The following is an 11,998-nucleotide window of genomic DNA, read 5'->3' as shown; positions in this document are numbered from 1 at the left end:
AGGAAGGAAGGAAGGAAGGAAGGAAGGAAGGAAGGAAGGAAGGAAGGAAGGAAGGAAGGAAGGAAGGAAGGAAGGAAGGAAGGAAAGAAGGAAAGAAGGAAAGAAGGAAAGAAGGAAAGAAGGAAAAGAAAAGGGGCCAGTACATTGGGAAAGCACAGCTTGTAGAGACAGGCCACCTATGTTCACTTTGGGTTCTGAACTTAGAAACCATGTAACTTCAGACAGGCCCACACCTCTCTGTACTACGTCAACTCTTCTTTAAGATAAAGGTGTCAGACATCTCCAAAAAAAAAAAAAAAAGTCTCTTAAGGGAAGAACTTTATTATTTTTATCTAGTCTATCAGTTGCAGTCCTTAGATTGTAGTTCATTTACACTCTGTAATTTTGAAATGGTTGGATTTAACATCTACCATTTTGTATTCATAAAAAATGAATTTTTTTCCCTCTGCCCATTTGTTTTTTTTCTATTTCTTCTTTCCTGCCTTTTTTTTTTTCTGAGTCCTTAGATTGTAGTTCATTTACACTCTGTAATTTTGAAATGGTTGGATTTAACATCTACCATTTTGTATTCATAAAAAATGAATTTTTTCCCTCTGCCCATTTGTTTTTTTTCTATTTCTTCTTTCCTGCCTTTTTTTTTTTCTGTTTTTCATATTCCTTTTTAAATCTTCTATTGATGTTTTAAGTATACCTCTTTTCATTAAATTTTTGGTGGTTGCTCTAGGATTACAGTATTAATTCTTATCATATTCTACTTAGAGTTAATATTTTACACAATTATCTTGCAAAAGTATAGTTTTATTGACCACCAGTCCTCAGCCTTTATGCTCTTTTTGTCATATATTTTACATATACCTCATTGTAAACTCCATGATACAATGTTATGGTTTTTGCTTCATTTATTTATTTATTTGGCAAATAAAAATTGTATGCATTTATCATGTACAACATGTTTTGAAATATGTATATGTGGTAGAATGGCTAAATTAAGCTAATTAACACTTAAAAATCTACTCTCTTAGCAATTTTCAAGAATACAACAAATTGATATTAGTCACCATGTCGTAAATTAGACCTCTTGAACTTATTTCTTCCTTCTTTAACTGAAATTTTGTATCCCTTGGCCAACCCATCCACCCACCTCCCCTCCCACCGCCACAGCCCCTGCTAACCACCATTCTATTCTCTATTTCTATGAGTTCAACTTTTTTAGATCCCACATATGATTTTTACTTTAAATAGTCAACTAAAGTTATTTACTTTAAATAGAAACTAAGAGAAGGAAAGAAAGATAATTGCTTATCTGCCCACATACTAACCATTTCTGGTATTCTTCAGTCCTTCCTGTAGATAAAGATTTTTATTTTGGGTCATTTCCCTGCTGCCAGAAAATATTTCTTTAACATTTCTTGTAGTACAAACCTGCTTCTGCTCACTACACAGTGAGTTAAAGTCAGATTACAGAGCCAAGCTCAAGTTGACGCTTTTTCATGTTAGTGGTCATCACAGAACTTTAAATAAGGAGTGGCATGATCACAGCAGTGATTTTATGATGATTTTATAAAGGTTTTTTAAAGACAGCGTTGTGTAGGATTGATTTCAAGAGGAGGAGGCACTCGGTGTAAGCCACTTGCACTCCAATTGCAATAAGTGGAGATTTGGCCCAGGATGAGGTTAGTGAGAATGGGGGAAGTGGGAACGGATGTGAGAAAGCTTCGGAAAAACACGATCAACTTAGTGTCTTGATACAGTGGTTGACAGAGAAGGAAAAATCAAGAGGGATTTCAGTGTGGAGTTGTGATGTGATGTAATCATTAACAAAAATACAGAAGTTGAGGGAGGAAGTAGCTTTGAGTTTGGAAGAAATGGTAGTATAGTTTGGGACTTATTATAACTGGATTGACATCATGTCATCTAGTTGGAAAATACCAGCCAAAGTTTTGAAAATGAAGAACTAAAATTCAGATTAGAGCTTAGAACTAGAAACAGACTTGTGGTCTTCAGAAGAGAGGCCAGCCTGGAAAATGTAAGTTTTGAGCTGGTTATAAACGTACAAGAAAAATGGTGGCAAGGTTGGTGGCCATAAAGTTCTGGGAGGAGCAAGTGGGCAAGAGGTATGAGGATGGCTGGAATGACCCCCTCCTTTTTTGGGGGGGGCTTCCCAGCACCTCCTTTCTGGTAACTAAAACCACCTCCACTAATAGACATATCTGCTCCTCCCTGTACTCCAACCAGGAGGATTTCCATGACTCTGTCCTTTACCATATTTGAGATCCATTCCAGGCCCATCAACATCCATCCATGGGATTTTTCTAACTTGATCCAAGAAAAATTTGTAAGACATGAAATGCAGCAGCTCCCATGATTATGTTCCTTGCCATATTTCCTATTACAAGCAGAAATGAGCAGAGACAAGAGGTGGATCTGGCAAAAACCTGGTTTTATTTGATTCCTGATGTTCCAGAGGTCCAGCTATATCCCTGCCCTGCATGGGTTGCATTGTACAACCCTTTGTCATATTCAGTGATACAACACACACCACTTTCACCTAAATTTGTTCAAAATTCTGACACTTACAACCAAAATACCTATGACACGAGAGGTACAAAATTACATAAATGCAACAAGTAAGTCCATGAGCAGACACATAGGGTAGGAATGAACGTGTAGCTGTGGACCAGGAAAAAAATGCATCATTCTTAGAATGGCCTGACTAAGACTCCATGGGGAATCTAAATAATGGAGGATTAATTTCAGTAACCAAAAAAAGACAAACAATAACAAAAGATCCAGGGAGTGGATCATTGTTAGAGCCTCTATTTTAGTATGTTTTGTTCTTGTTGATCCATTTTGTCTGCAAGACATATTTAACTTGATGTGTTTATAATTACACTTAAATAAAGGTTTGTTTATTTAATTAATGTGCTATTCACTTAAACATTGTCTGAGAAGGTGGTGTGATTTTAAAGAAGGTTGCGGGGGAGGGGAGATGAACTGATGTAGGAGTCAACTCTGAGCTTTCTGTACAAAGGAGGCCCTAAATATACACAACCAGCTTTGTAATTATGTTGGGGGAATGCCCCAAATCCCTCTCATCCCAGATCATTTTTTCTAATCATTCAGCGAATATGCTGTGTGTACCTGAGGGGTCTCCATGCTAATAGCAGAGGTAGGAGAAACTGAAAAAGAAGTGGTGATGACAAAGTGTATCAACTTCACTGTTTTGCTGAGGGCTAGCATCTCCTGAATTTCAGACACAGTTCAGGTCCTCGAGTTTGAGCTGAGAGGTAGTAGAAACCATAAGTGGAAGCATGCAAACGCGTGCCCGGTCTCAAACAAAGTGTATCAACTTCACTGTTTTGCTGAGGGCTAGCATCTCCTGAATTTCAGACACAGTTCAGGTCCTCGGGTTTGAGCTGAGAGGTAGTAGAAACCATAAGTGGAAGCATGCAAACGCGTGCCCGGTCTCAAGGGACACACGAGAAATCTAATCATCCATCTATAAACTTTAAGGATTTCCAGGGGCAGCCCAGACACTCCAACCTCAAACTGATTATCGAAATGATTTATTAGCCTTCCTAGGGGAGATGGTATTTGAGTGCCTCTAAAGGCCTCTAAACACATGATGGAATTGTTTATACACAGAGTCCAGCTGGTGTAGACTTGTGGATTACCACTGCATTATTTTGCATCTTTTATTTTCCATTTGGATCATAGAACAATGACTTTGAATATCACATACAAATGTTTTTCCTGCTACTTTTTGCTTTTAGGATATGAACTTTCAGAGAGACAATTCAATTTGAGGTAGTGTAATCAGTGGTTAAGCATGAGGATTCTGGAGTCACAATGCCTGATAACTGCAAATCTCTGCTCCAACACTGACTAAATTGAAACACCAGAATATCTATTAGGAAATAAAAGGATAAATAAATTGTAATATACTATATATATATATATATATATATATATATATATGCAATGGTGTGCTACACAGCAGTGATAATGAATATGGATGACCTCACAAACATTGTTGAATGAAAAGAGGAAGTTTTAGGGAAATTCATCCAGTATGATACCATTGTTGTAGTGCTTAAATACCTACAAAACACCACCACATATTATATAGGGTTACATAAGTGTGTGAGAAAGTATGAAGAAGTGTATAAGAACTATAAACACAAATTCAGGAGCATGGTTACAGCTGGAGGAAGAGTAGTGCAAAAGGAGATTCAGTCATTTTGTGATGTTTCCATTCTTAGGTTAAGAGATAGGTGCTTATTGTTATTATATTATTCTTTATATTTTTTTTTGCTCACCTGAAATATTACAATCTTTTTAAAAGATTATATCATAGATTTGGCCCTGTTTTTATTGACATTACACATCACCTAAGCACTTTGACCATTTCTGCATCAGGGCATTCATATGTAGACACACAATTGTGAAATTAGAATCTCTCATTCCTAGGAAAAGTATGATTTTAGAATGCGTATTTAACAATAAATAATCTAGTCTACTTCCTATGCCAAAAGTAGTCTTTAGAAATGAGACAGATGGGCCGGCCCGGTGGTGCACTGCTACAGTGCGCCGCTTGGGAGCGCGGTGGCGCTCCCGCCGAGCGTTCGGATCCCACATACAGACCGGTTCCCACTCACTGGCTGAGCGAAGTGCGGGCGCAACACCGAGGGTTGCGATCCCATTGCCGGTCCCCGGTCCGGTACGGGCACGACACTGAGGGTTGCGATCCATTGCCAGACACAAAAAAAGACAAAAAAAAGGAAAAAAAAAAAGAAATGAGACAGATTATATGAAATAAATTTATAAGATTATAAAATGAAAGATTAATTTCTAACATATATTCTGTGACTTTAAAATTACTGGGCAAATATTCTATCTATATTTAGAAGAACTTATATTTGAAACAACTATTTTCTTTATAAAGTTGAATGCAATTAAATATTGCTCCTATTTAAAGGATTAAAGGCTAAATTTTTGTACTTCACACTACCATGACCAATATTAACCAGAAATTATAATCTACAATGAAAAAGTATTAGATTTTTAGTTTTAAATAAATTAGAATTATGAAATTAATACATAGATTATTAAAATATAATTGAATAATTAGACATTTCTTATTATCAACTTGTATTTTCAATGAATTTAATATATTATCTTTAATATCATACATGTTTGTCTTACGTGCCCAGTTCAACAAAAATAAACTTTTATATAATTCTGACAGATTTTTTTTAATATGTGCTTGATTTCACCCATTACATTATTTTTAAAGCACTTACAGGCATCTGAGTTTGCAAACCACTGGTTTATAGGCCACAGCACCATAAAAACATAAAGAAAAGTATTTCTTCACTCAAAAATGGGAGGAAAATTCTCTGAGATCTAACTTTGGCAGAATTGTATTTAAAATCCATCACCAGACAAAATGATGAAACTTGTAACTTGATGTGCTTTCATAGCAGTTAATTCACCACTTGTACCAGCCACCACCACAAAATTTGTAGGTCTTACCTTTACAATTGTGTATCTGGCCAATTCAAAAGGTTTTCTAAAACCGAGGAATATTGTTTCTCAAAAGTGATTTCAAATTTTATCTTTTTAAAAAAAATTATTTTATTTTAACATTTACTTGCACATATTTGTGAGGTACATATTTGTGGAGTACTTTACCCCATATTCAATACACACATATAGTACACAAAGATTCACTTAGGGTAGAAAGCATAGTTTTGCACCCACCCATTAGTCCACCACTTTTCCTCCCCCTCGCCCACTCTCCCCTCTCAGCCTCTGGTAGCCATTAATACAGAAATGGCCACTTTCAAACAACATTTTCTTGAAGTTTATGCTTTACAACTTTTCCAAAATCTTAGAGCCAATTTTTAGGCTCTTCAGATCTTCTCTTTCTTAATCAATTTTGGTACATTATATTTGTATCTATTTATTTCGTGTACATTTAAAATTGTAATGGCTTAAATTTGTGTATTCTCTTATTATTATATTTCACAGAATCTGAGATGGTATCAATTATAAGACACACCATTATTTTATATATCACTATGGGAGAAAAATTAAAATCTGCCAATTAAAATATTGCACAATGCTCTAGTGTCATTGACTGGGATATATCGTAAATTCAGAGGTGTTATTAAGTGAAAAAAAGTCTCAGAGTCAATGAAAGATAGTACATTTTAAATCTCTGTGTATCTTTTGTTTATCTCTAATGAATGGTGTTTACTCCATGTGTGGAGTGCAACATGGGTTGTGAATCCAAGTAAAATAAAATGCAACTTTAGTGTTTCAAAGCCTTCAGAATGTGCATGTCCTTTGATCTAGCACTTACATCTCTGGAAACTTAGCCCAAGGAAATTATTAGGAATATGTACAAAGATGCATGCATTTGGGTGTTCATTATCCATTGGGTTTATTAGAAAATAACTAGAATACTAAGAATTTACATTCAAGATGCCAGATATCATGCTATTAAAATTATAATCATTATATTGCTTATTTCTCACAACAATCCCATGTGGCATTTGCTATAATTATTCCTATTAACAGATGAAGAAATGGACGTTTAAAGAGACTAAGTAACTTAGTCAAGGACATTCAACTAATGAATGACAGATCCAAGAATCAATTCCAGGACTAATTTTAAATACTTTGTTCTTATCCACTACACTTTACTAAAAGATTCACAGTTGTCCAAATTGTTAAATAAATCACATACTTTTACACCTGAATAAATAAATTATATACTCTTATACCTGCATACAACACATATATTAAATAATACATATTGACATGGAAAGATATCTATAACACAGTGTTAGTTTAAAATATAATGTATAGATTACAAAACAATATGTACAATATGGTCCCATTTTTCTCAGTGAGCCAGTATCTCTCATCTATCTATCTGTTTATCTATCTACCCACCTTGAAAGAATACATCCTGAGATAAACGTGCAAACTTACAGACTTTTTTAATCAATTTTCCTCATCAATATTTTCTAGACATTTTTTTGTAATGACCACATGGAGCTTTTATAGCAGGGAAGAACAATAAAAGAAAAACTCCAAATTTAATATGGAGTAAAAATTCCTTGACAATAAGACTTGAGTGTCATTCACCCCCTCCCTGCTCCTTGTGTCCAGCAGAGCTCCATGCCCAAGTAATACAAATTGTCACCATATGGTCTGGAAGGTGAGCCGGGGGGGTCAGAGAGGAGAAGTCCGTGATAAAGGGGACTGAGAAGAGCTGGCAGTGAATAGACCAAATGGGACACATGAGGACCCTGCTCACTGGTATCCGTGACTTCAGCTGGATTTCTTAACATTTTTATTTTGACATCATCTCAGACTTACAGAAATGTTGTTTTTTAAAAAGTACAATTAATTTTCAGATAATTTTTACCCGGATTTCTTATTTGTTAACATTTTACTACATTTTCTTCGCACTGTATTTCAAGAGGATTCAGACACAGAGGAAGAGTGAGTCTGTGTTGAGGTATTTTGTTTTTCAAATTCTCCTAAAAATGTTCCCCTGTGTCAGAACTCCCCTGGCGGGAACCTTCCTCTTACCAAGGCTAGAGACTCCCTTCCCCTCTTGGCCCCTCCTGCTCCCTTTGCCAAAAACACTGAACAGGAAGTGATGCTGCCAAGACAGAGAGACCGTGTGAAGAAGGAAAGACATTGTCTGAGCAGAAGGAACATATTTTCAGGAGACAGAGCCCTTGCCCACTGCACTGGGCATTAGGCTATCGGAAAGAGCCCCCTCTGCAAGCCAGCCCAGCCTTCCAGGGAAAGAGAGCAGGTTAGTTTGTCTGTCTGTCCTCTCTGTGCAGACTGTTGGCTTTTCTCCCCAATGCCATGACCTTAAAGAATGTCTGTTCTCTCTGTCACCTACCCCTGGCATATTGCACATTGAATGTTCTGACAACTGAGGTCATGATGGACAAGACCACAAATTAAGGTCTTTGGGAGCAAGGGTCATTTCAAGGCTAAGGGCTCTTGAAATGCAGGAGAGGATCTACTTATTAGACGGAATTTAGAAGGCCACATATGGGGACAGAGCTGAGGCCCAGAGCTAAGGGATGGGTGAGGGAGAGGCAGCATGTCAAGTTGAAAGGCTCTCAACAGCACAAGGTCCTGTCTGTGATCTGGGCATGTGCTGGGTCCTCTCCTTATACCTGTCACTGGCATGCCTGTCTTCCAAGCCTCCCATGGGTGCTGTAAGCAAAAGACAGGATGTGTCCTGGTAAAAAGCAGCCTTGTCCCCAAATTCTGATGGCATTATATTTTAACCCCCACAGGCCTCCGAATCTTGTCATCATGAACTGGCATATGATAATCTCTGGGCTGATCGTAGTGGTGCTTAAAGTTATTGGCAAGCAAAAGACAGGATGTGTCCTGGTAAAAAGCAACCTTGTCCCCAAATTCTGATGGCATTATATTTTAACCCCCACAGGCCTCCGAATCTCGTCATCATGAACTGGCATATGATAATCTCTGGGCTGATCGTAGTGGTGCTTAAAGTTATTGGAATGACCTTTTTTCTGCTGTATTGTGAGTATCTGAGCTACCTCTTACCCCAACCTGCATACTGTCTTGCTCTTTGACTCTCCTTTCAGAATGTTGGTTGAGTGTAAAGGGTACGTGCCCAAGTCTTTTCATCTGAGGACAACTTAACAATGTCCTTCTAGCTCCCTAACACACACAATGGGCCAGGTTCTTGCTCTGCCTTGGAAACGTAGAACTGACCATTGTCTTGTAGTCAAAACCCCAGGGCCGACCCCGTGGCTCACTCAGGAGAGTGCGGCACTGGGAGCACAGCGGCGCTCCCGCTGCGGGTTCGGATCCTATATAGGATATGGCCGGTGCGTTCACTGGCTGAGTGCAGTGTGGGCGACACCAAGCCAAGGGTTGTAATCCCCTTACCAGTCACAAAAAAAAAAAAAAAAAAAAAAAAAAACCCACACAAAGCTTTTGCTACTAGAGTATTAATTGGCTAATCTGAGCTGAAGTATTTGGCAGTGCTTGTTATTGTTGCTAAAATTTGAAAATACAGCTCCAGTTCAACCCAATGATAAAGCTGTGGTAAGAACTGAATTATAAAGGAACAGGATTTAACTGAGAGAGAAAATTTCTCTCTATGTGCATATAAATTAGTTCACCCAAATGCTTAGTAAAAGAAGTCTCATATCAAAGGATTTTACTGCAGTTCATCAAGTAGAATCTTCTCCAGCCCCAGAAGCCAGTAGGAAAAATAAACAAGGAAGGAAATGTAAGTAGGAGGCAGCAGTTGGGTAAGAGATGTCTTGCTTGTGACTCAATCTGAAGGTGCAATTCCTGTTGCTTAAGAGAGCAGGAAACAGATATGAATAGGAATAAGTGAACATATTCACAGAAAAAAACACGTACACATCTCCACTGACCTGAGCCAGAGAGCTGAGTATTCCCCATGAACAGTCACAGTGCCTGGGGTGATACCTGTTTGTTATATTTACTGTGCAGCCACATTTGGGGCTGAGCCAACAACTGATTTTCTTTGCAGTCCCACAGATTTTTGGCAAAAATAATTATGGCTTCACCCCCACAGGGAGCTACAAAACAGGTAATGTGCAGGAAGGTAATCTCCTCTTCACCATCCAGCTTCTTTGTTCTTTTTTTGTAAATTTTATTTTATTTTATCAATATACAATGTAGTTGATTTTCTTGTCCCTTTACCAATTCCTCCCTCCCCCCCTCTCCCCCCTCCCCCCATCAACATCATATCTGTTCATTTGTCTTAACAAGTTCAAGGAATTGTGATTGTTGTGTCTTCTTCCTCGTCCCCCCGCCCCAATTTGTGTATTTATTTATTTATTTTTAGCTCCCACAAATAAGTGAGAACATCTGGTATTTCTCTTTCTGCGCCTATGAATTCCCTTATTTGTACTTATAGAAATAAATGAACCCTTCTCTGCTTATAGAAAACCTCTGGAATGATCACCTGCTTCCTTTTGTGCCAATACCTCTTGGTCCTGAAACTTGTTCAAATTAGCCACCATCCTTAGAGCTGATAAAGCTGATGAGAAATGAGTCCAAGAGCTGCCCAGGACTACGAGCCTTCACGCAGGCTTTAGGACACCAGAAATAGGGAGAAGAGCAAAGCTGCTGTGTGGGGCCTGCAGTGGAAGTGATCCAAACAGCTCTTTAGGGATGACACTGTCAAAGGCCTATAGAAGAGAAGACTGAGAGTGCTTCTCTCTGATACTAAATTCCTCCATTACTTTTCCTTTTTCCAGCCCTTTCTCTCAGCATTTCACACCCATGGCCACACCAAAAAAAAAAAAAAGTCATGAAATAGGACTTCAGATGTCAGGCATGAGAAATAATGGTAGTAGTTAGATGGAAGGTTCAAAGAAAGAAAATATGTGAAAATTCTAGCTCAGAGGGTCCAAGATCCCCTTGTCATTCCACCTTCCAAAGACAATAGTCACAGTCCATATTCTGTTGTTTGTGTGTTTTATTCATTGTGCAGTAACCTTCAGGTTTTCTTTTCATTTCAGTCTCGCAGATTTTTGGGAGCAGTTCCTTAAGTCCCAACAACTTAATGCCCACGAGGAGCTATGGAACAGGTGAAGTGCATGGATCCAACCTCCTCTCCACCCCTAGGTTCTCAGGGGTTGAATTCTTAGAGATTTTCCCCACTGCCTCTCTTCTTATGGAACTTTGTTCACTTAAAAGGGCCCTAAACACCTTCTAGTTTATTCCCTTTATGTTATTGACAGGGAAACAGACTGGACTGGGTGGAATTTCTTACTGAATTGAGGATCAATTGTATCAATATAATCGTTATAAAGAAACCCATGTCCCACCATTTTACGAATGGATTCCAGGGTTCACACCTCAGATTACTAACCTTATACTCCCTTTTTTTTGGATCTCTTCAGTCTGCCCCACTGGCTGGGATTTTCATCAAGGAAGATGTTTCTTCTTGTCCACCTCTGAATTATCTTGGAATGAAGGCAGGGACTCTTGCAAAAAGGAAGGATCCACTCTGGCAATTGTCAACACACCACAGAAACTGGTGAGAGCATTGGAATGCTGCAGTAAAGCAGCCCACCCTACACCAGCCCCAGTGGCTGGAGATGCTGGGGTACTTTGGTGCAGCGGGGGTGGGGTGGAAGTAAGGAAAGGAGAGATGGCTGGCTGGGAAGTTCAAGCTCCTTGCTCTGAACCTCGGGTTGGGAGACTTTTCTCAGCAGTAGCAGGGCATGTTCTGCAGGTTCATCTGAACTACACGGACTGGTATCACAAGGACAGGCCAAGACATTTAAAGTGCAGGGAATGACCACATGAGTTGACATGTATAAAAGCTGTTTAAAAACTACAGCATACATCATAGATGTGGGCTATTAATATATCATCCCAGTCTGCATAGTAAATAAGTAAAATGCAAATTTTTAAAAATTAGTAATTTGAGAAAAAAAGAATCAGGTCATAGAATTAGGTTTGAAGTTTGTAATAATGATAATAAAAATAGATAACACTATGAAGAAAGCTTTATTTATTATCTCCTTTTACTTTGTAACAACCCTAAGGATGCATTATTATCCGTATTTCATAACTGAGGGAACTAGGGCACAGAAAAGTAATTTGACCACAGTCATACACCTAATGACAGAACATGGGATTGAATTCAGATCTCTCTGACTCCAAAACCTGTACTCTAATCAATTTTAGACCATAATTTATTTTAGCTTATAGTTGCCTCTCCTTCAAATCTTAAGCATTTGCTGAGTGCTAGGCACCGTGCTATATATACAGTTCTTGTCTCTCTCCCCTCTGTTCCTTCATGCCTCCTTAAAAAGTCCTCCTATGGGGCCAGCCCAGTGGCGCACTGGAGAGTGCGCCGCTTGGGAGCAAGGCAGCGCTCCCGCCGAGGGTTCAGATCCCATGTGGAGACCGGTTCCCACTCACTGGCTGA

At 38.6% G+C, this 11,998-nt stretch overlaps 1 protein-coding gene across 1 annotated transcript in view; it reads left to right on the top strand.

Annotated features, from left to right (window-relative positions):
• The first annotated feature begins 7,706 nt into the window (after nt 1-7,706).
• CLEC5A (C-type lectin domain family 5, member A) overlaps nt 7,707-11,998 on the top strand; it is a 9,324-nt gene continuing 5,032 nt past the window's right edge. The window contains exons 1-4 of the mRNA XM_008582962.1: nt 7,707-7,840; nt 8,495-8,592; nt 10,578-10,646; nt 10,962-11,098. Coding sequence (XP_008581184.1) covers nt 8,514-8,592; nt 10,578-10,646; nt 10,962-11,098 — 285 coding nt within the window. The 5' untranslated portion in view covers nt 7,707-7,840; nt 8,495-8,513. The remainder of the gene's footprint in view (nt 7,841-8,494; nt 8,593-10,577; nt 10,647-10,961; nt 11,099-11,998) is intronic.

The sequence above is a fragment of the Galeopterus variegatus genome, unplaced genomic scaffold (genome assembly GCF_000696425.1).
Source record: "Galeopterus variegatus unplaced genomic scaffold, G_variegatus-3.0.2 Scaffold2774, whole genome shotgun sequence".
NCBI lineage: Eukaryota > Metazoa > Chordata > Mammalia > Dermoptera > Cynocephalidae > Galeopterus > Galeopterus variegatus.
This window is presented reverse-complemented; position numbering and strand designations above follow the sequence as displayed.